Source organism: Tyto alba, unplaced genomic scaffold (genome assembly GCF_018691265.1).
Source record: "Tyto alba isolate M040663 unplaced genomic scaffold, T.alba_DEE_v4.0 Super-Scaffold_1, whole genome shotgun sequence".
NCBI classification, from domain to species: Eukaryota; Metazoa; Chordata; class Aves; order Strigiformes; family Tytonidae; genus Tyto; species Tyto alba.
In genome coordinates, this window is record NW_024881261.1 from 23277446 (window position 1) to 23302027 (window position 24582).

The 24582-nt window shown below is 42.9% G+C and overlaps 1 protein-coding gene across 50 annotated transcripts in view; it reads right to left on the minus strand.

Moving 5' to 3' along the window:
• Positions 1-24582, minus strand: part of SORBS1 (sorbin and SH3 domain containing 1) — a 222697-nt gene that overhangs the window by 12923 nt on the left and 185192 nt on the right. For 21 of the 50 annotated variants that reach the window (XM_042800025.1, XM_042800162.1, XM_042799943.1 and 18 more), the window contains 13 exons: positions 22395-22478; positions 18382-18396; positions 17810-17875; positions 17139-17240; positions 15765-15814; positions 12852-13027; positions 9731-11251; positions 8892-8977; positions 7150-7317; positions 5686-5732; positions 3842-3956; positions 3609-3734; positions 2385-2579 (listed from right to left, as the gene is read on the minus strand). In XM_042800025.1, the coding sequence (XP_042655959.1) occupies positions 2385-2579; positions 3609-3734; positions 3842-3956; positions 5686-5732; positions 7150-7317; positions 8892-8977; positions 9731-11251; positions 12852-13027; positions 15765-15814; positions 17139-17240; positions 17810-17875; positions 18382-18396; positions 22395-22478 (2751 nt within the window). Of the gene's footprint in view, positions 1-2384; positions 2580-3608; positions 3735-3841; positions 3957-5685; positions 5733-7149; positions 7318-8891; positions 8981-9730; positions 11252-12851; positions 13028-15764; positions 15815-17138; positions 17241-17809; positions 17876-18381; positions 18397-22394; positions 22479-24582 lie in introns of all 50 variants that reach the window. The other 29 variants (XM_032982102.2, XM_032982100.2, XM_042801062.1 and 26 more) reach the window with 13 other exon arrangements.

The following is a 24582-nucleotide window of genomic DNA, read 5'->3' on the forward strand; positions in this document are numbered from 1 at the left end:
GGAGCCAGGCTTGGCTGCCAGTGGTGTCATGCTGCTCTGCGTGGACGCTTTCGGGGCTCTCCACTGCCCAGCGAGGGGAGTTAGAGTAGCTCACGCTGGGAGAAGGGGAGCCAACAAACTTTTCTTCGCTTTGTAGAGTGGCCTGATAGAAACTGTGAGTGGAGGACTGAGGTCTGGAAGAGTAAGAGGGCAATGGGGATTTAATGGACCTGGGAGTTGAGGAGCCAGAGAGATGAGAATGGTGGAGGCTGACCGTGGGGGAAGGGCTGGCTGCAGCAGAAGGCGAGAGATAGTCAGTGTGAGAGAGGGAGGCTTCAGGCGGAGGAGGCAATGGAGGAGTTATGGCAGGAGTGGTACTAGGAGACACTCCCACGGTCAGAGCAATCCACTCAGATGTAACTGCCTGCACCTCTGGAGACAAGGTGCGGCGCGCGAAAGGCAAAGGCGGAGGAGTTGGTGTATGGAGCAGCTCAGAGCTGGGAGACTTGAAGGAGACAAAAGCAGGAGAGAAAAAGAAAGAAATAAACAAAAAATAATAAAGGAAAATACAAAACGACCAAGCAAAAGTAAAAGGAGAGAGAGCGAGTGTGGAGAGGAGCAGATCTGTGACCAAGCATGGTGCATAAGTTTTCCATGGACAGGCGCACCGTGCTGGAGAACGTGCTGTCCTCAGCTACTCCAACCATGGAGTCCAGTCTGTATTTATGCTTTTAATACCCTTCTCCAGTCTTTGCCAGGATCTCAGACACAAAAACATCTTGTGGAAGACCTTAGACTTCATACCATATGCCTTAAGTCCCTCAGGGAGCAGTTGAAGCCACCATCCATGATGGCAGCATGCAGCAGTTGACTGGCCTGGCACAAATAGCCAGTGCCCCAGCAACACACACTGTGAACCCAGTTAGAATTCACTGCTGCAATGATTTTTGGCTCTACACAAAGTCAATTGCATGAGCAATGCCTGCTCCTCAAGAAACTTGCATGGCTGGAGCTGTGGAGATAAAATGGATCAAAAAAGCCGGCTGTGGCTATTTGGTCTTTAGGTGATTAAACTAGGTCCTGTGTTTATAAAAGCAGAACATACAACTGAGTTCTGCCCTTAGCTATTACCACCAGTGATATCAGTAAGATCAGCTACATTAGTACCGATCAGAGCATTTCTCAGTCCTCTGCCAAGTTAGGCAAAAAGTAAAAGAGAGAACTGATTAACTAGTGGAGGAATCAAAAGAATAGCAGAGGAAACAAAAAAAGGGTAGATATGGTCCCTTCCATCAAAGGGAGAAGCTTGCAGAGAGCTGGTGACAAACAGGCCACAGCTATGCAGAGACTGCCAAACTCATACAGAAGACCTTAGCTGAGGTCCACTTTGACAGGGAACCCCAAACAAGCAACAAGTCTCTCCTTTCTACACGGTGGCTAAGAATAAAAACACTCCTTTTAGGGAAGATTCAGATAGACACCAGGCATGAGCCATGGCAGCCTTGCCCATCCATCCTGTACCATATGTCCCTTCCTCCTGGTCCCAATTCTCTGCTTATGTTCCTTGCAGTCTTGACCTCAGAATGACCTTGCTTCAGTCTGTGGGTGAAAGGGGGATGCACCAGGACCTCATGGTCGTGACCCAGATATGTATGCTGACCTTCAAGCATGAGTATTTGCAGGATGAGAGCAAAACAATGGAGTTTAGAGACTCATTGCCTCCCTGATACGTTTTCCATGGCAAACATTCTGGGATCCCCATACAACTACCTACTGCCACTTTGATTTCTGGTTTGAACTGCAGTATGGTTTATAATGAATCTAATATTCATGGAGCATCCCAGAGTGGCCTACACGAAAAACCTGAGTTAATTCATCTCCTGATCCTGTCTCCCAAAACCTTGGTCATGAGCTGGAACATTTAGGAGTAAGTATACAGCTTGATTCAAGCTGACTAGGATCAACATAATGACTCCTACAGACTATAACAGTCCGTGATGCCTTTTTAATAGTCATAATAAAAAATTCACTCATCACAGTGGAGGTCTGTAAAGTGTAAACACGCACTCAGGAGGAGGTGGATCACCAATTCATTCCATCTCTGGCAGTGAAATTTATTCAGATGGCTGTCAACTGTAGCCCTTTCAACCTGGCCTGAATTCAAGCTACAGATCAGAGATGAAAAGCTGAGTCTCCAAATCCCCAAATGACCCATTCATTAACCCTTCTGGTAAATGAAACATCACCTTTTCCTGCAGTTGCAGCGTACTGCAGAAAGCACATGGCTTCTACTGCACAAAACACTAGTCAACTACAGCTTTTCTTAGCTATTGCTTCTTGTACAGCAATGGCAACAACCCTCTGTTCTGCAAGGTGCTGTAACTGGCTGCATGTAGTCCAAATACCTGTGGTGAAGCTGTCATGCTGCGGTTAGGGGAGAGGGACGTTGGTGGGTCAGGATAGTCAATGGCATTCTTGACCACTGGCCGTTTGAGCACCTCCACGTAAGTGACAGGGAAGATGCCTTGGCGACTGGTGCCAGAGATTCTTCCTTCATACCAATTCTCATCCACTCGTCGAATCAACGTAATCCTTTCACCCTACGGGAAGGAATAGTAACGTAGTCCTGATTTTAATATATTTCCTCATTCCAAAGCAGATTACATTTTTAATCTTGCTGCAGCTGACTTAAAACAATCAGTGGCTCTCAGCCTCCCCTATTTCACAGTTACATGGTCATAACCCTAACCTCTGGGGGGGAGTGATATTTTTTAGTTCAGAGAAGGAAGAAATGCAGATCTTTTGGTGCTGACTTGGGCTGTCTGCAGACTCAGTTATGTTCATATTTTTAAGACCCTACTTGCTAAAGCCAGTTAAAAAAAATTGAAACCAGCAGTTTCAGGCTGACCACAAGACTCTCAGGGGTATGGGGTGTACAGGGAGTATGCAGAGGTCTGCAGTTTAAATTGGGTCTCTATTGCTCTTTCCTGTTTTGCTGACAAATGAAGTGACTTCCAGTTCCTTAATATAAACTGCAAGCCTGACCTTCATGTATAATCAAAAGAGAAGACAGACAAGATCTAATCTGAGCATCATAACAGAAAGCCATTTGAGATGGAGAAATGCTGCTACTTAATCTAAATATGGCTGACTTTGCTCTGAACAGCCATTACACAACCCACTCTTATCCCTTCACACTGCAGTCTGGTCTAGCCAATTACTTCAATACCACAGAACCTCGATTGCCTGTGCTCAATGATTTGGCTTGTATTATGAAGGAAGGTAAACCCAGTTTCCTTCTCTTCTGTAACACCACTGGAGAGGATCAGACTGGAAATGTGTCACCAAACATCTAATTTGCTGTGCAGAGCCAGGTTTCCAGCACCTGTGCTCAAAGTGGCTTCTCAGCTAGCCCTAAGAAAGCAATTGACACTTCTTGATTCAGCCCACCTGCAACACTCTCACTGCAATGCACTACATAATGACTATGGAGTAAAAACATGGGTGATGAGAAGGAATCCTTCCTGAATATGGAGTTCATCTTATTGGAGCTTTCATTTGGAAATTGCAAGTTACTAGTGTTAAACTTCAGCATTTGTCTGGATTCATCAGCACAACAAAAGTCCTACCTTTCTGAAGGACATTTCCACTTGGGTATCCCCATTGAAGTTGAATTTAGCAATAGCATCTCCATATTCCAATACTTGCAACGGTGATGGCTTTTTGGGCTGAGCTTTCTCAGCTGGTGGGAGGAGCTAGAATGAACAAAGAGAATCAAATAAGTCACATACAAAAAGCCCATAAACTGGTTTCTGGCAGAAAGGGAGTGGGCAAAGAGAACACTTGCAAGGACAGCAGCTACCTCTATGTATGATCGTGGGAAGATGCCAACTCTGCCATGGTGTTCACCTTCATACCAGTTCTGGTCAATCTGCTTGTAAATGTAAACAATATCTCCTTTTTGCAGAGGAAGTTCCCTGTTAACAACACAAGCACTCCATCAAAACTTCACTGGAGAACAGACATGTTCTTTTCTGTCCAAAAATTCCTAAGTATCAAGGTCTGCATCAGCCTGGTTGATATAAATCATGTTCCACCCAAAGTGAAAGCTGCATGTTGAAAATTACCCTGTTCATATCATGGTGTGCAGGGACTCCCTTGCTTTTCGGGCATTCTGTCAAAAAAAGCTGGCCTTTGAGGGCCCTACTAATCACAAACACTCCAGCAGTAGCTGTGTCAAGCTCAAGCAAAAGATGCCACTGTCTGCTTTACACGTTGGATACAGCGAGCAGTGCTTAGTTCCTGTTTTGAAACAGGTCATGTCACAAGTGCCTTCCAAAGAGACACATGATTTTAATGGAAGCTAGTTTGTTAATTAGATGAACTCCCTCACACACCAGTGTTGATCCTACAATGATAACACTTCTGGTCTGCCTATGGTTGTGCAACCACTTACCTCACCTAGGCTAGCAATTGGGATTTCAATCTACAGTTTTCAGTGCTGCAATTATGAACGTCTGCAACTTGAGGAACTCTCACTGTGGGCAGCTTGTACTAGGCTCATAAACCTACTTGGGTCCCCACAGGAAAACAAACAACCCAGTCTTTTCTAATGTGATTTTCACAAACTCTCTTTTACTTTTCTCTGGCACCTCGTATGTTCTGCACAAGGGACACAATAGTTACACCTTACATCTGCCTCAGTTTTATTACAGGTGCTGGGGAGATGCTGTGTAAATCATTATAAATCATTACCTATAGAACATATAACAAAATATTCCCAGGACACTAGCACCTGAGAAGAAAAACAGCAGGTCCTTCACAAATTCTTTCTTCTCTCCCTAGCAATGTTAAAATGAGAATTTCTCCAGGCTCATGCAGAGGGAAGGGCCTTCCAGGTCTTCTCTTCACAGCAGTGCTCCCCCAAAAGAATGAGTACTGCTGTGTGATTCACTCGAGGGACCACAGCAGGGCTCGGAGGTACAACAATACCACCAGAAACATCTGCTGGTATATCCACAGGTACCAGGAGAGCAGTGACCACTCTGCACCCTTATACATCCTGAATCAGGAAATTCCCAAGTCAAGGGCTCACCTACATGCTTATAACTAGGCATCTGTTTAAGGCCCTTGCTGACTTGGGGCTATGCTTAGCACAGTGAAAGGGATGCTGCTGTTCGGCATATCTGTGTTCTTCTGACCATCTGTATGGCAGGTTTACATAGTGACTGACTAGCACAGCTCTCCCAGCTCCTAAATTGTAGCACAACCAGGGGTGTCAGGCTGGGGAATCCCTTCTGTCTACAGCACAAGGGCAGTGACAGAGCTGCTGCCAGAAGGTCTCACCCAGCCCTCCTCCTTACAAGGTGCAAGCAGGAACAGCCACCAGAGCGTTCTCCCATGCCTCCACCCACCCTCAGAGCAGAGCACTCACTTGTTCCAGTAAAGAATGCAGGTCTGCCCTAAAAATCACATGAGGTACAGATGCACTGAGGAAGAAGACATTTTCCTAAAGGTCCTTTAGAGGCTAGGACCTGCAAGATTCATATTACTTTTCCCTGCCTTACTAGGGAACCCATTGCTTTTTGCTGCTGGAATGATGCTCCCAAATTATGAATCCAATTGCACAACACTTCATAAATGCTGCATCTTAAGGGAAAAAGCAGAGGAAGAACATTCAAGGCAGTAATAACAAGCTGTACTCACTTTAGCGTCTGTGCTTTAAAGTCAAATTTGGCTCTAGCAGGTCTCATCTAGAGATCAAAAAAATCAACACATTAAAGTAATAATTACGTTTTCAACCCTTTTCTGAGGAAAAGCACCCAAACTCTTCTATAACTAACATTAGTCTGGGGAAGAAATTGAATGCAAGTATTCTGCTACAAGCTTATGTGCAACTGGTGCTACAGTCCAAATATGCTGAATGGGTGTCTCTCACCAGGGCAAAAATTGCCAACTTCTGGTATAACAGTAATTAAGATCTCTACAGGAAATGGATTTAACAGCAGTAAACTTTTAAACGTGACAAACCCTGTTGAATGAAAGCTGCTCAAATAACTACAGATACTGGGGCTCTGGGACCAAATTTCCCTTGATATATGAATGGAAAAGCAAAATTTACTAGCTGGGAAAAAATCAGTAGGATTTTATTCTACGTGGCTCTTACTGATTATTACCTGGCCCTGCTGAATCCTGCAATGTGACTCATGTACTCCGTATAAATTGGTAGGAAAGAGACAAAGGTGAGGAGGAAATATGAATAAATTAGGCAAGTGTCTAAAAAATGTCTTAACTGACAGCAGACCTAGGCTTTAACGCTTGATTTACTTGGCCAATTTTCTAATAGCCACAAAATATTCAGACAATTTTAAAGTAATTTCAATAATAGAGCATAAAATAAGACATAGTCGCATTCATGTGGCATCAGAGCATTTGAAATGACATAAAGGGCAGAGAAGTGTACTCCATCCACATGGTGACCACCTCACCCACCACTGCAGTGCAGCACCTCTGGGGAAACAGAGCCACTGCCAAGAGTCCCAGCAGTCCCTAAGGCAGGGAAAAGCATTTGGCCATGACACCTGGACTAGCATCCAGCCCTTGGGAAAAGTCCCTTGGGCTCAGAAGAAAACTGTCTACCTCCTCCTTTGTCTCTTTCAGAAAGACTGACCAGGTCATACACAGTGAAACATGCTGAGACTTTTTCCAGTTGTTTCTAACAGACATTAAGCATCTTTCGAGAGGAGAAGAAACAATCTATTTCTAAAAAAAAACCACTATGAGACAGTCACATGGCCAGGATCAACAGGACATGAAGTTTCTAAGCATAAGGCACAGACAAGAAGACAATGTAGCAATATGATGCAAAAGATGTAGAATGCCTTTGATTCACTAAAGTAGCTGATATTTAAAGGCATGCATCACAGGTGTGCACCAGCAATTCTCAGCAGGCATGCTTTAACATATGCAGCTTGGTATAGAGATATCAATTAATTTACCAGGCACAAGAGTCAAAGCAGATCTAAATGAAGCCAGAAGGGGAAAGGGGAAGGTGGGAAAAAAAAAAAAAAATGACATTCTCTGAAGAGCTAATGTCGGCTTAAAGCACAACATTGTGAGAGGCAAATATTGCTTTGGGTCAAGCAGCAGACTGAGGTAACTAAAACAGACCTCTGACCCAGATTTCCTCTTTGCTGTATCGTCTACATTTAGGAGGTCCCCAAATCGCTCATTAGTGATAAACTGATGGTGCGTTGGAATAACCCCTGTGTGCCTTCTAGCTGCAATATCAGCTTCTTCTTGCTCACGTTTAAGCCGTCTCTGGTCCTCTAAAAGTTTCTGCCATAAAATTGCATAAAATGGGCAGTAAATCATCTAGTTAAAGGCATTCAAAAGCTGCCATAAATGTGACAAATAAAATTTCTGAGATCCCAGCAAGTAGCTGGGATTTTACAGTTCAACATAAAATACTGATTCTACTAACTACACAATACCCTTTCATTTTGCACGCACAGAAGGTACATCATCATTATGTCATAACTGAAATCCAGCTCATACAGAGGATCTGATCCAAAGCTGATGGAAGTCAATGAGGAGTTCTTCTAAGTTTTGGCCAGGTCCTGGGATCTTCTAAGAAGGTTACTGATAATGCAGAGGGCTGATCCAAACCCCCTTCAATCAACAAGGAGTTTATCTCATTGACTTCCAGGAGACCTGAATCAGCCCCGCACGTAAGTTCTGAGGCACCAAAGTCCCCTGAGCTTTACAAGGAACTTGGGAGAGCACCTAACCACCTTCAGGTATCAGGTTCTCCCATACTTCCTTTGGGCTCACGTAATACACTTTGTAAAATAAATAAACCCCAAATAATTATTTTGGACTTCTGAAGTCTCTGGCACGCTGATGGAAACGTGCATTCTTAAGTACCTGGGCAGAAGGATTCTTTCACCTTTTGGGGCTCACTGTAGGGTGAAAGTTCAGCTGCATGCTAACTCATTTGAAGCCAGCTATTAGTGAATTCAGAGTTTTGCTCTTACACAAGTTTTCATGCTGGATTTTGGAAACAGGGGGAGTTACTAACTGTTTCATGGGAGAAGACAGCAAAAATATATTTTTCACATAGGAAATAAGAGCAGGTTTCACCATATTTCAAAGCACACATAAACATTATTTGAACTCAGAAATTTAACACTAAAAATGTAACTTCTTTTTCCCCAGGCAGTGAAAATTAATTCCAACTTCCTGGAAAACAATCACTTTATAACTTCTTTAACTCAGCTTGAATACAGTCAGTGCTGAAAAGTCTATGTGGCTTTCCTACTATTTCAGTTTGTCCCAGTGTTGCTCAGCCATTTCAAAAAGGACTGTTACATTCTGTTGTCAACAACTTGAGACACCATAAAGAATTCTAGTTCACACTGGGAGAAAACTTCACACTTTCTGATAGCTTAAAATATCTTACATTGATCAAAACCTGAAGACCCCCACAAGAAAAATACTATTCTCACCAGTTTGATTGATATCAACTCAAGTGGCTTGCTCAGAGAAGAATAAAACCTTAACTCACTTACAGAATAATTTAATCTTTATCTGTGAGTCCCGGGTCATAGTACCACATCTCACATACATCTCCAACCTTTTTACATTCCTTAAAGCCCCCACATATAACTTTGTGCAACTGATAAGAACTATCAAGTTCATTTTAAACAAAAGCAAAACTGGACTACACATTATACATTAAATCAGTGACAGAGGTAGTATCAAAATTAAAACACACTAGTTCCCGATTGCTGCTCTAACTTCCAATATACATAACCATGGACATACAAGCTGTCCTTATATAAGGCTAAATGCTGTATTTCTTGTATGTGGAGCTGCTACAACCATTATTAGGCCATAAAGGAAGGCATTACCTCTTTATCATCGTGCCGTCTGCGAATAATTTCTTCTGGAGTTTCCATGTAATCAACTGGTGCAAAATGCCTTGGTGATTCTGAATCTACTTCGAAACAACATAAGGAAGTTAAAATACATCTGGATTTATCTAGCATAACCAGAAAGGAAAAAAATAGGTATTTTTGAACAATTTGTTTTCGTAATGACAGTAAGGATTCTCAATTGTTGTTGACCAAATTGCCAATCAGATGTTGGTAATTTATCCATGTTCATTTTTTTCCCTTTTGGACTGTACTTGTGAACACAGATCCAAAACCAGGGAGAAAATAACAGGGGAAAGTGTAGAGACATAGAAGGACTTTGTGAAGAAAAGATTTGCTGCCATCAAAATATGATTTGGCATTTTACTGTTGAGAAAAATTTCATACACACACAAACACACACGCGTGCGTGCACACACACACACACACACACACAACTAGACCTTGAGAAACTGCTCCTTAAAGCAAATCAGATGGGTTTGTTTTATATTCCCATGTGTGAAAATGATATAGGACTAGAAATATCTCATGTTAAGATTCTTGCATCCCTGGAGTTGCTTGAGAGACAAACTGAACCCGATGTGATTAGAAAGGCAGCAGAAATCGTTTCTCAGAAGTGCAGCTGTTAACAAGTCCTGAACAAAAATGCTCAGCAAGACACGCAAAGGACATTAGACACACTAGGGTAAAAAACAGAGAGAGTCAGGGGATGCAAAGGTGGGGAGTAAAAATGCAAGGGTTGTGGAAGAAAAGGGGAGGAGAAAGGAAGCAAGAAGACAGATGATGAGATAGTGGTAAAGAACACAAAACGCCACCTCCTAGGCACGTCCCAAGTTCACTTTGCGGATTGTTGTTTGTGTCCAGGCTGTGACAGAGGGCATATGGAACAGGGTTCCCATTGCTTAAGGAGTCAGGAGTGTCAGCCCGGCCCATGAAGCTATCTTGGCCAGATCCCATGGTGGGGAAGTAGCTAAGCCTCTCCACAATGTCAAAGGAAGACAGGCGCCTGGGGGCTAGAGGCCTGCTTCTGGAGCACAGTTGGTGCTGGGAGTGGTGACTCTTGTCTCCTACACTCCCCTGCAGCTGTATGGGGTCATCTGGGTTCTCAGGACTGGGCACTGCCAGGCTTCCCAGGCAGTCTGGGGGAGAAGTCCTGCAGGATTTGTGTTGGAAGGGCTTTTTCAATCGGAAGGGGAGTGGGCTCATTAGGTAGACGTTTCTGGGGAGCATGTGTCTGTCCCCATAGACATCCCCTTTGGATTCAGGGTTCCTGGAGGCCTGCTGCTGCTCATGCCTTCGGATGGTAGTGAACCTGGTGTAGGAAGCTGGGCATGCGCCTTTGCATCTGTTGATTTTATGCTTCTGAGGCCCATTGAGATTGCTGCTGCTGCCGCCACTGTCATTGGATGCATTTGACAGGAGATCTACCTCATCCATGCAAGCTGAAAGTGTGTCCATAGGAATAGCATCACTGACATCTGAAGCAGTGTCCTCCACGTTGCTGCAGGAGCGGGAGGATTTATCTGCCAAGCTGGCAGCATCCTTCTCTTCTTGCTGTGCTTTTGGCAAATCCAGAAGAAACTCTGCAGAGTAGGCAGAACTCAGACAAGTTTTAGACTGGAGAGAAGTGGTGAATTTGTTTTGCCCAGTGGAAAAGTCAAGGGAGGGCATTGATCGGGATCTCTGGATCAGCTGCTCAAAGGCACTGATACGGGAGGAAACGGTGTGTTTGGGGATTTGCTCTGAATCCTCTCGACTAAGGCTGTGCTCCAGCCTGTCCTTTGCTTCATTCTCAAACTGAGATGCAATATCCCTCACACTGCAGGAGGAGACTGTGCCCAAATGGATCCTGGAGCGGTTGATCTGGTGCATGTCTTTATAGAGCATTGAAAACTCCATCCCACTCTTCCTGGAGGCAGGGAACAGGTAGCCTTTCCTAGAGTTGGTGCCATACTCCTGCAGGCTCATGGTACTGCCGGATTTGATGGCATACTCCTGCTTCGACTTCATCAACATGTTTTCTATGCTTTCCCCTATGTCTACCATGAAAGCTTTTTTATTATCGAACAAGGCAATGGAGCTACGAAGGTTTTCGCAGCTTTGAGCTTTCTCATGAGACAGCAAGATACCCTTCTTGTCCTGCACAAGAGCAGGTGGAGCTGCTAGTTTGGGTTTGAATTTAGAAGGGAGGATTTCAGTAATGCAGGCTTTTGCAGCTGATAAGGGCTTCTTATGTTTACATGCGTGACCTAACATACCGGTATGACTAGCGTTAAAGGTTCGGCTATTAACTGAAGAGGGTGCAGTCATATGAGCATTCCCACCTTTACGATCCACTGGTAAGCATGCAGAATAAAATAAATACAACCTGTTAGCTTAAGTGCTAGAAAGCTATTGAGAAAGGAGAAAGAACATGCTTGGATTTCATAAAATGCACTTTAAAGAAATAAAGTTCTAAAACATAAAGAAAAGCAGGAAGAAACTGCACAACAAGCCGCGCTTACGGGAGTAGGTGAAGTGTTGCTAACATCTCTAAAATGATAGGCGTGGCCAGAAGCAGATCTGGAGCACTTTGGAGGTACCCTCCTAAAAAGTGCTAAGCGTCATCAGCTTCCAGGGAAGCTGTGGCATCATGGAAAAGGGCAGCTGAAGTCTGGGCAGGATCAGGGTGTCAGCAAGAATGCAGAGGCACTTACATTGCAAAAATGGCTTAATAACAAGCCTGCAATCACACCTACTGTAGTCTCACCACAGTGCTTGCCAAACAGTTTATTTCTGGGAGGGAGAAGACAATCAGTGGCTGATTGTGCTAGCACAAGCAGGCCACATCAGCTGGCCTTGCCCAAGAGCTGACTGCTTAGAGATTCCCCATCCTAGGAATAAGCTGAGTGTGATTCAGACAATGAGGCTGGCCATGTTTGCTTTAAAAATCAAAGAGTCAGATCAGGACATTATGGTGGTTTTTTTTTTTAAAGTCAGATCCAGTCTGGGTTCAGCTTAGACTGCAGTTTTCAGGTCTGTTTCCGATTTGAGCTCAAATTCAAATGTCAGAATAACCATTCAGGTTCAATTGCAGTTAGGGGAGCAATAACTGTTTGAACAGATTTTTTTTGTTCAGATCCAATTTGACTCTCTGCCTCACAGACCTGACAATGCTGAAAAACAGCTGGAAGACACAGAGAGAGACCTTTTTGGTGTGATGTACTATTTTTAGGCAGAGCAGTTCAGAAATCCAATGCATTCCTTCCCCAAGTCCTCTCCCCATCTCAAGCCATTTTTAGGTTGAAGTTGGCTCAGAGATACATTCCCCAATGCAACTCCCTGATGGGAGTCAGGCTCTTCCTTGTCCTAACCTTCTAGAGAGCCCACCATGCGGGGAGGAAGGGGGAGGAGATGCATTGGTCTCTGCTGTCTCTTGTCTCAGAGCCTGCAGGGCATTGCTGGTTTGCAGTGTCCCATGCATTCTCTGCACACCCTTTGCAGGCAGGAGGCTATGGAGTGCACCGCACCAGCTACACCAGGGTAGCCAGGCCAGCAGACATGGTGTGGCCTGCTGAGATACTGCAGCAGGAAGAACAGAAAAGGCAGGGAAGGGTTCTAGCATGGCAAGACAGTGGGAGCGGATGGGTAGCAAGGCCAGCCTGAGCAGCCTCCAGGAAGAACACGAGGGCATGGGGCCTGACCAAGGTGCTGATGGAGGGAGCTGGTCCCTGTTGGCAAGAGGAACCTGGATCAGGTAAAGGGGCCATGAAAAGTACTGGCCAGTGTGGGCTGAGAGAAAAAAGGAGGGAAAACTAGGGATGGCAAAGAGGAAAGACAGAGGAAACCTCAGCTGGCTTGAATAGGACTCTAAACCCTGTAGCAGGTTGCCTCATATCACCTGGCTTTTGACAGTCTGTGCAAAATGGAGAAGAGGTTAGTGCCCTGACCACCTACCTTTTGTGGAAGCAGAGCTAGAAGGTCGCTTGAGACCACTCAAACCCTGGAATGGGATATCTCCACCTTCCAGCACGCTCTTGTAAATCTGCCTTTCATTCTCTAAGGCAGCAGAGTCCACCAGTGCTGGTTCTGACTCCCTCTTCACTGTATGGTAGTTGGGTGAATATGTGGAGCTGGAAAACACAAAAAAGGGGGAGGGACACCAGTGAGTCACTTCTGTTTGCTGAGACCTTCAAGCAAAGTAAGAGAAAACCACGCTTTTGAACACAGAATAGACTGTATGAAGACCTGGTGCTGAATGGAGAGGTTATGAGTACACTGAGATAATGTTCTAGGTTTGGCACTACCACATCATTGCCTACCTGAAGGAACTCTCCCAAGCTCAGTTCCCCAGAAAACAGGTGGCAGGAAAGCACTCCTGCTTTATTTACAGATGAGACAACAGAGTCACAGAGCAGATGCACGATTTCTTTGCAGACATGAAGAAATTAATTGGCTAGCTGGAAGTAGCACAAATATCTTCCAGCTCCCAGTCCTCTCTCCTTAAATATTAGCTATGCTTGTCCCCTGTTTACAAAGCACAGCTGCTTGGAGTTCATCTCAACCAGTTCAGCCCCCCGGTTAACACTATAGTTCAAGACTCCCAGAGCAATTTCTCAACTTTGTACCATGCAGATATATAAACAAAATGCTGTTAAAATGAGTACAAATTTAATTTCTTAGGCTTTTAAAGACTGGACATTTATTACAAATCCCTTTCCTCAGTCGTGAATCTAAGCATAAGTATGCCCCCACATCTGATTTCTAGATTTCACACTTTTCTCTCTAAAAAAATAACCAACAATGCCATGGTATAAATGGCCTTTCCAGGTACATAAGACTTACTGAGCAATCAGGCAGACAATGTTTTCCTAAAAGCTAAGCTCATCTGATACCAGTTCTTGTGCTCAACCAAGTTCTTCAGAATAAGAGGGAGTCTCACAAAAAGCTATTCTGGGGCCAAAGCATGACTGCTGGAAAGTTTGAAAAAGTGAAAAAAATAGGGTATTTGCCAATTCATGGAAACATTTTGAAAGCTGGCTTACATCCTGATGTCCAGGAGTGATTCAAATTTATGTTAGTATGGAAATACTTGTGGTTATGTCTGCTTCTTGTGGATAAATTTGTACATGCATCTGTTTATTTTGGGTAGACGCTGTACTTACAGGGTAAAGAGAAAGCTTTCAAACATGTCAGAGGACTGGCTATGGAGGTGGAATCACACAATGTTTGGATCACAAAGATTTTAGTTTCCAAACAAGGAAAACCAGGTCATATGCAGTCCCATAAATTACTTTCTGAAGTAAAAGCTTGTGAAAAGCACCATGAAAGAGAAAGGGAACACTGACACTTTTTCAGCCTAGGCAATGTTCAAACAGACCCACAGCTACATAGCTCTAGTGTCCCAGTGACTCTTCGTCAGGTTGCCAATGAAGCCCGGCCAGTTGCTGCAGGGAATAAATGACTGCCCTGAGGTTCCTCAGCTAAAAGGTGGGAGGGGGGTGGAGGGGTTGGGGGGGTGGTGCAGAGGAGGCATTTGGCAGAGTCCCTTTATCAGTTGCTCCCTTATTAGGGCCAAAGTAGTCTGCAAAATCAGAATCAGGTGAAGGCAGGGAAGATCGACACTGCAAAAGAGATCTTAAACTCCAGGGATCTTTTCTCCTTGCTCTCTAAAGGCAGGGCAGGGAAGAATGTGCGACTCCACTGGGGCTTGCTGTTGTGTCCTATTCCCAGCCTAACCAGGTTGCTTGCTTCCCCTCCACTGGCTCACCCACTGACACTCCTGCATGCTTTGGGTGGCGTCAGAAGGGGCACAGACAGTGCTGCTGTGGGCAGAAACCTAACCAGTCTTTGGCAAATATAAGCTATTTATGCTAATCTCTGACATTTCCATTTATTTTATTGCTTTCTCCCTATCAAAACAAAACTAAACAGTTATAGGAGCAACCAACAAAATGCAGCAGTGTGCAAGTTTCCCAGCAGAATGGAATGAACACAGACAGAAGGGAACTGAGTTGAAGGAAGTCTAGGAGACCTCTAAGGCAGCCCCAGAGGGGTGGTGAACACATGTGATATTAATGGGCATCTGGAGAAGAACATGCTTTTCCTAACAAACTATTCACACAGGGGGGATCACTGTGCCTGCAGACAATGTTAAGCACTCAGTCCAATTACAAGGAGCAGCAGGTTCGCAGTTAGGAGCTGGCTCCACAGCTTGAGTAACTCAGCACAGCTTCCTCTGGATTGATATTTTTGTGTTCCTCTTTTAAAACAAATCAGCTCCGTGTACAGCTTATTTAGACAGAATATACTGTTTATCATGTATTCCTCTGAAAAGGCAGTGCCACATTACATCTTTAAGAAATATCATTACTGCTACCACTGTTCCCTTCCTGGAAGCTGGAAAATTATTACCTTCAATCAACAGCATCCTTCTGACCTGGTGAGCATAACTGGGAATATCTAACAGGCGTCAATCTATCATACATGTGTAACAGAAACAAACTTTTTTTATTCCACACAATAAAGATACTGTAATGAAGTTACAGTCAACTTGCAAACTTCATCAAGATGGGAGATAAAGGTTTGGTTTTGATCTTTTTTTTTTTTTTTTTTAGGGTCACTGCCTAGCACAATCAGCAATTCTTATCTAGACAATGCAATCACTCATGTAATAACTTCAAAATTAAAGACCAAATAGCAGATGTTGTATCAGGACTCATCTAAAGCATGTGCATAATTTTCATGGTACATGCATTTGTCTGTATCAATCACCAGAAAATAAAGCCAACCCATTTCCAACGCCCAAAACCCTGTCCTACATGCCCTCAGGTTGTAAGAAAGACATCAAAGACCAATTGGAAAACTTACTAGGAAGAATGGTCTGTGGAAGTTTCCAGAGGAGTAACACCTGCTGTATTCTGCAAAAGTCCAAACAAAGGAATCATTGATACACACTTACACATAAGGAGAAAGAAAAAGGCTTGTTTAAATAATTTTCCACCTATTGCTTGAATATTAGCCTTTAGGAGACATTGCGGTTTAAGTCTAAATGCAATTTAAGCTGTCAATGTATTTGCAGAAAAGCAACAATTTTCCTGAGTTCCTTCAGGGCAGTGACAGGTTTTTAGCACAGCCGATGCTTTTTCACAGAGCCTATTCTTTTGTCTGCAAATGAGTCATTGTGAATAAAGCCAAAAGCAAGAAGAGATAACCAGCTGGGCCATGACCAGGAGACACATGCTCATAATTATTTCCCCAAGCTTTTTCCCAACCAGTCACTGCCCGCCTTCGCTTTAAAGGTATATTACATTTCTGCAGCACAGTACATTCCTCAGCATTCAAAAAAATATCAAAGCACTAACAAGAAAAGCAATGTTTCAGTTCAGTTTCCTTACTTAAGAGAAGCGATGCCAGCTGCACAGGTTCAATAGCAAAAGCCAGGTCTTATCCGCTTGCTTTAAATCCATCTAACACTTCCTAGGCACATTATTTAAAAAATTTAAGGCAATTTTAGAAGAAATGCTCTATTTGGTGTCCCCTCATCTATCTGAGGATTCATATGCAGGAAGAAAAAGCAAATCTTGGGATCAAAAAAGCAGCTTTTTTAAGTCCTGGTGAAATGCTGCAGCTTCAAAAAAAATCAATAGAAAAAAATAGAAAAAATGGCGTGTTACCAAATTAACCTATCATTTCGTGGTTCGGGTCCTGCAGACCCTTCAAACAGCAGCAGCAGCTGACCTGCCCTAGAAGGCCATGGCAAGGTGTAGCTAAGAAAAATTGTGTAAAATCTCTTGAGAATATCCAAATCTTGGGTAGGCGTGAGCTCCTAGCGGAGAGCAGGGCTTGTATGAAGGGAGGGTAGATGGCAACACGCTTGAAAGGCACGAGATGATGACGTGACGCCAACCAAGAATTTTAAGCTGATTGCTGCTGCCTATTCATGTGAAAAATAGAGAGGGTTTTTTTGCAGACACTGAACTCAAAACCCTAAAGGGGGACCGGGGTGGGGGGCAGCTGAAAGGGAATGAGGGAGAGAGGAAATCACTGTATCTGAAATGGATTTCAAGCCGGATTCTCAGCATCATGTTCTATTACTTCTGACAGCGACACAGCAAGCCATGCAGTCAGAACGGTCAGAACCATTATTTATCCCAACCTCATTTAATAATCATCCAGCAGTGAATAGATTAGAGCAGAGAGTTTGGAAACAGGGATTGGCAGCATTAAAAGAATAGGAAATACCTTATGTGGCTTTTTATGTGGCGCTTTATAAAGCTTCTCCATTTTTTCTAAATCTGCCTCTAACTCAGTCTGGTAGAGGTAGAGGTCTTTTTCTAGATCAGTCTGGTTAAAGAAGGAGAAGAAGAATGGGAAAATAATGCTTAGGGTTAGGGGAAACCAAAGGAATGTTAATTTTGAAAAAAAAAAAAAAAAGCGAGCCTTTTTAATCTAAAAAGACAAGGATGGTATGGACAATACACAGAAATTCACTAGTAATTAATCATGTTTCAATCATTACAGAGGAAATAGTCTTAGGCATTTAACATTGAAAATTAAGAGATGCACAGGCCTGCTAGAATCTAATTCTACAAACCATAAAGTTATAAAACCCACCTGTAAAAAAAAAAAAAAGATACTGTAACAATATGTAATATGCTGTTAGTATAATTATAATTGCAAGTCAAGATAGCAAAACCACCACTCTAAATTATGGCTGATTATGCTTTAGGCATTGTTTATTAAATCAATTTACTAGCTACTTAATTGTTAGGCTAATGAGCTCAAGCCCAATTAAAAAAAAAATCACTCACAAGCACACAAAACCCAAGCAATGCTACAAAAAAGAAAAAAATCATATACACACATACATACGCACTAGATGCTGTAGTATAACGTACGTGAGACACAATTACCTTTCTATCCTCTCTAGTAAGGATAGAGCAATCTCCAGGAGTATAATCCCAAATCTTTTTTGGAGGCTGATGGAAAGCAGAGGAAGGAAATGAGGAAATGAAGATAAGGAAAGACATCACAGAGAATATGGAAACTGGATTAGAACAGAGGGGGAATACAATAGGGGATTTGCATCAACACTGAAAAGAAATTAAAATAAAACCAAACACAACAGAGAGAGAGAGAGAGAGACAGAAAGAGGGATAAATCTGCTATAGCACAAATATCAAGAGATCACAGGAGGCAAAAGGGAGCTTACATGCAGTCTGGGAGGGGCTGTTTTCAGTAGTGTTTGAGGAAATTTTTATTTTTTCAAGGTGCTCTAAAGGATTTTGGACTCTGTAGAGGGAGCCCACAGCTGGTGGTTAAAGCATTCTTAACACAAAAACAAAACAAAATGGGGAAAAAACACACAGTCATAAAAAGCATTTGTTTTGCTCATTCTTCTTTTCAAAAGGAAAGGGTAAAACAAGGGCCTTTGATAATGAAAAGGGAGAATCTTTCCCACCCACATCAGACTATGAATACATACCATGTGAACAAATGGCTGAATTTCCAGTGGTGGCATTGTGGGGCAATGAGAATGCAGAGTTGTTATTTTTTATTTCACTGGTTAAGGGGTTAGTTTGTGGGGGTTTGTGGTGGAGAGAATGGGACACATGAAAGTTTGGGAACTAGGTATTTAAAATTCATCCTATAGGCGAAGGCACTAGTTTCAGAACAGGACGTTCCTGTTTGGATGCACATGTAAATATCAGGAAGGATTATTCAAAGTGAAAGACCTTCATCCTGACACTCCTATCACAATAATGCCATGCTAATATTCCCATTTCACCAGATATACACCTCTCACTGATATTCTCAAAGAGACTTTGTTCTTGTTTTGTGAAGTCAGAATACATTTGCTCTGTTTCCAAACAAAAATAACTTCTGTTGGCTAGCAAGCTTAGCATCTTCCTACATGTTTGTCCTGGTTTGGGCTGAAATAGAGTTAATATTCCTTTTTGGGGACTAGATGAGTGCTGTGTTTTGGATTTAGCTTTGGGTTTGGTATGAGAAGAATGCTGATAGCACACTGATGTTTTCAGCTGCTACCGAGACTTCAAGGACTCTCCGACTCCCCATGTCCTGCCCGTGCGCAAGGGCACAGGGAGCAGGGAGGGAGCACGGCCACAGCACCAGACCCAAATTGGCCAATGAAATATTCCAAATCATGGAACGTCGTGCTCACTATATAGAGGAGGGGTGGTTGGGAAGGAGCTCTCTTGCTTCCGGGATTGCAATTGCGGGATCTTGGTATTTCGTGGTCGCTGGCCGGGAACGGGCTGGGGATTGGTCAGCGGGTCGTAAGCAATTACATTGTGCACTGCCTGTTTATATATTCCTTTTTGTTTTCTCCATATCATCATTCTCGTTTTATTGCCATTATTAAACTGTTCCTATCTCAGCCTGTGAGTCTCCCTTCACCCCTCTAATCCCCTCCCCCATTCCCAGGCGAGGAAGGGGAAGGGAAGGTGACCGGCTGCGGTGGTTGGTTGCCAACCAGGCTCAAACCATGACAATGTCCATACTGGTACCTATGACTAGATTATTAAAGTGCTTCTGAGTCACTGACAGGGAATCTCCAAGTGGCACTCTATCAAAGGTGAGACCGAGCTACAACACTTGGGTCTTCGTCCAAAGTCCTTTCTAGACCACCTGGATCTGCAGTTTGAATCTGTCCCACTTTACCATCGGACAGACACTGTGTGAATGCAAACACTAAATACCTATTTCTTATCCATCAGATCAGCAGCTGCAGGGGGGCAGGTGGTGTTGCAAAGATTTAGGTTTGAGATTTGGAGGAAGGAACTGGAGGGAAGGAGGTGAGAAGGCAGGACACGCACCCTTTTTTCCAGCCCCCTGCTTCTCCATTTATATCAAAAAGCTTACTCAGTGCTGTCTTGGGAAGGTCTAGGAGAAAGTGCTCATGTGTGTGATCCCACAATCACAGTGGAAGACAACCGAGCTCTAGAGTGGCCAAATGTCAACTTTTACGGATGGGCTCCATAGAGCTGTGGAGCCATGGATCAGGAGGAAGGCATAAGCGAGCGTGTGGGAACTAGGTCTCAGCAGCACACTAAAAAAGCATCCATGTTACAAAGACTGATCTACCTCTCTTGCAGGGCATGTGCCTGTCTACAGAGCTGCCCAGAAATGCATCCAGGATGCTGGTCCAGCAAAGTGTCACTTCAGCTGCCTAGGAAGCACATGTGCTTTCCTCACTGGGGAAAGCTCCATCCTGGTCATTCTGGTTTCTTTGGAGAGCAACACCCACAGGTTCACAAGAATCCTGTGCTCCCTCTTACCAAGGGTGTTTCCTGCCCACATCACATAGCTGCGAATAAAGTCAGAAAGCCAGAGGAAATCATGCCTGTAGAAGTACACATTATCTCTAGCACTGGAAAAAAAAGCTGGGACAAACAGAGAATCTTTGAAAATGCCAGGCACTAGCAAACGTCCCTTGAAACTCTCTGGTTAGACATGAGGCTTAGCCACTAGCTTGTCATAGAAATCTTGTCTTCTTATGACCAGAGTAAGCAAACCTACAAAAAGCACACTCTTGCCTGTGGTGATGAAGCTCAGAGGGAGCTTTGCTAGCTGTAAAAGTCTGAGATGGCATCCTCAGTTCAAGTGCCTGATGCCGAAGCACTGTGTACAAAGTACCACATTCAGGGCTGGCATAGTCTATCAAGGAGCATGGTTGCATGGCTTCAGAGCTAGAGCAAGTTGACATGGGATATCATTACAAGGCAAGCTGTAAGAAAGCAGCCCATAATAACAGTGCCCTGAGCAAGGTGGGGAAATTGTCACCAGAACAGATGCTCTGCTTAACAAGAGATGGATTGCTGGTGTAGCCTGATATGCCTTCTTCTGAAGTAAGGCCAAAGCTGCATGACTAAAAGCACAAATGTACACTTCTAAGAAACAGATACACCCTCACTTCTAGAAAGTCTCAAGGGCATAAATGTTCCCCTTTCTCTGTCAATTTTCCATTAACTTAGTCTAACTCAAAGGATCATAGAGATGACAAACCTTTATTCATTGCAAGAGTATATGGCTATTAATTACATGGCAGCAAAGAGAAGCAGGCTTCTTCTCACTTTGTGGAAATCTTAAACCATGACAACTGAGGAAGGGTTAAATCTGTATACTGACATCACTTAAAAGTCTCAGTGAGGTGGGAGGTGGGATTCACCTGACTTCTACTGTCTAAAAGTTAGGGGGTCTCATCTCAAACACTGTTGAAGCTCCTTCTTTAGCTTATGATAGAAGGTCCACAGCTATAAATCATAGTTTTCTATGACAGAATGGACTACCCAGCCGCTGTACATGTTTGGTTTTCAGCAAAAATTACACTATTTCTATGATGTGATCAGACTAGGCACCCAACCTTAGGCAGCTACATTCTGTGCACAGGAATTTTGTCACTTCTGTGAGAACAAAGACTACATTTGAAGAAAACCTCTCTCTGGTGTCCACGTGCAGTTGCTTTTGAAGCCAGTACTGAACCTTAAAACATATTTCTGTTTTGTTGTACATGCAGGGAAATCTCAGCAGCACTCAAAAATGGTGTGCATGGGCATTTGACAACTGACCTCAAGGTGAAAGGAGAAACAACCACTATACTTGAATAGCTGTGAGAGGCTGATACTGACCTAGTGCAGTAAGAGTAGCTTATTAAACAGTATTTAATAATGAAGTAAATAGTGTTTAATTAGTAAGAACCAGGCCATAAAATGCTTTAAAGTCACATTTTTTTCCAGTAGCCATGACCACTGATATGTTCCCTCCATCAGAATGTCCTTTGTTCTATTGAATAATTAAGCTTTGCATCATCTTTTTCCAGAGTGGGAAATCAAGGCTTTTTTTTTTTTTTTTTTTTTTTTTTTTTTTTTTTTTCCCCACACACAGCAACACAGCTCCATTTGAAAAGAAAGCACACTATTCTCAGATTTCTTTGGTTTCAGAGAATGGCAAGGTCTATTCAACAGACTGATGCACCCCATTTAGGCAATGGGCAGTTACATGCATAAGGAAACAAGCAGGAAACAGGGTCATGATCTATTTATGGACAGCTGGAAATTACTGACCTACATTTTAGAAGCCAAGGCCAGGAATAAATGAGTGATTCTTCTTGACTTAAAGCTACCTATCAGCCATTCTAAATCTTGTTATGCAGAGGGAGAATAAGGGCTTTGAATATGGACTTTCAATAATGAGAACAGGGCATTACTTTTAATGTTAACAACAAAAATGCAGTTTGAACTATGGTGTGTGAAAAAATATTGCCTTCTTGTGGGGAATGTTTGTAAATGGCTTCCAAATACTTGGTCACAGAACAGCTGCTTTACATCAGTACCAGGATGATGTTATGAACAATCACATTTTTAAATGAGTAAGGCAGCTGTTCCAGGTTTAGGGCCTAGCAAAGTGATGTGAAAATCATTGGGGAAAAAAAAAAAGGCAGGTTGACTTCATTGGTCATCGAACTATCAAACTTACCGGTTTCCCAAACTCCAATTCCGAAAAGAATTTATACCAAGGTTCATTCTTTAAATCTATCTCTTCTGGGCTTATATCCCGAGTCTAAAGGAGTTGGTGATAGGGGAATGGAAGAAAGAGAAGGATAACATTATGCAAAGAATACACGGAAAGGAGCTGTTAGAGATGCAGATCCCATGGTTTCCATTCTAAAATGTAGATATTTAGCCTTATAATTTGGCATTTTGACAGCACCTCTCTCACAAAGGCCATGAACTGCTTTGCAAACATCAGTTAAGCCTAATGTCATCATTGAGAGCAACATGAATATGAATGAATTGCATTTTACAGATCAGGAGACCTACACAGAGAGAGATTATGCAGCTTGCCCAGAGTCACAGGGAGACTCAATGGAAGAGCTGGGAGTCAACTAGTCCCTCAATCCTACTGTCAGATACTCCCATCGAGTCCAAAGCTGCATGTTCTTTAAAAAAATCTTTTAATCTTTATTTGGTTAAAAAGAGAGATTCATTGAGACTTGAACCAAATACTGCATCTTTAACAGCACATGAATATGTGAGAAACCCTGTTCTACACACTGCAAATAGAATGGAAGGTGGTTTTCTAAATCGAAGGAGACACAAGTCAGAGAGAGCACATCCCTGAAAGATCTCTGAAGGGATGGATAGAGACACAATATTACTTATTTCTTCACAAATAATGTTAGAGAATCAGACAAAACTATAACAAAGGAAAACCAGACAGGACAGAAAACAGTACAGTTGAAAAGGAAATTCACTTTTGTTCATACAATCTCTTTTAATGTAACAAAAAAAGTTGAAATAGTTGTAGCTGTTTAAAAAACTACTGTTGAGATACGAGAATAAAGTCCATTGCTGAGCGTTATGAGGTGCCACTCCCCAAAAGACATTTAGCTAACTCTTGCATTTCAGTGTACCTAGTCTTACATGTAATGGATCTCAGTGCGTTAAAGATATAAATACATTATGACTGATATGCCAGTGTGATCCCAAGTGCTTCATCACAAGCAATGAGCCACACACATGTAGAGAGGGCCAACATAAAGCGTCCTGATTCAAATCCGCCTGTGATGGGGTTACTAAGGCAGAGGTGAGTTCCCAACAGTGCTGGGCTTTGCTAGATGTCCCAAACTGTCACATCCACTAGGCATCACAAAAAAACCCCTAGGACAAGAGCTCAGGATTGATGTGGAAAGAGGGGCAACTCTTCAATCTGAAAAAAATATTGGTTACATCATGTTTGATCTCTAGTGGCCTGGAGGAAGATCTGACTATTTCTTAAAGGCACAATGGAAGCAATGCTTCCATTTTTTCTTTAATGCACTCCAATTAAAAGTACCCATCCTGTTATGTAACTTCCTTTACATTAAAAAAAAAGCCCACTGACATCAACGGGAGGTGCTCTTCACTGCTCTGAAATGGTTTTGATTGGGATTCTGATAGTCACAGCTCTAGGTGTGACTACCAGGAGATATCCACAAATCTCTGGCAGCCTCCTTGAAAGATCTAGTTGCTAACCATTGTATTACTGTTGTATTTTATGAGACTGATAGAGACCATGAAGCTCCTCTTTCAAGACCTTCTTTCTTCTGTGATCTATGGCTTGAAATTAAAGCTCAAAAATTAATCCTCAAAGTAACACAGCTATCACATTCTTCTTGTCTTTGGTGAGCTCCATACAATTTTCTCAATTATGCTGATGATGTTCCTGCTTGTGTCTTTTAAACTCCAATTCGACAGCTCAATTAAGTACCTGATGAAGTCTGAACATGTAAACAGTGCCACTGGTGATGACAGACCTTTCAAAAAGGCTTAAGTACACATATGAAAGCAGGCCTTTTGCCACAAGGTTTAATCGTGGCTGTTTACCGTGAGCCAAAACTGCCACGAGCTGTCATACCATGTTCAAACCACTCCTCACTGTCACTTCTCTAATGGGCTGAGCCAATGCCCAGTAGGACTGAGCCATCCATCGCCCATTTCAATAGACACTAGGATCATGGTCCTGCCAGGAGTAACTTTGTTGAAGTCAATGAAGGGACAGATTAATTTCACTGTGAAAAGAAGTTGGTTGCAGGATCTTCAAAAAGTGATGGACCTTGATGGCACTCGCAAGGAAAAAAAGGAAACCTACCAAAACACTAAGGAGAAATATCAGGTCCCAGATC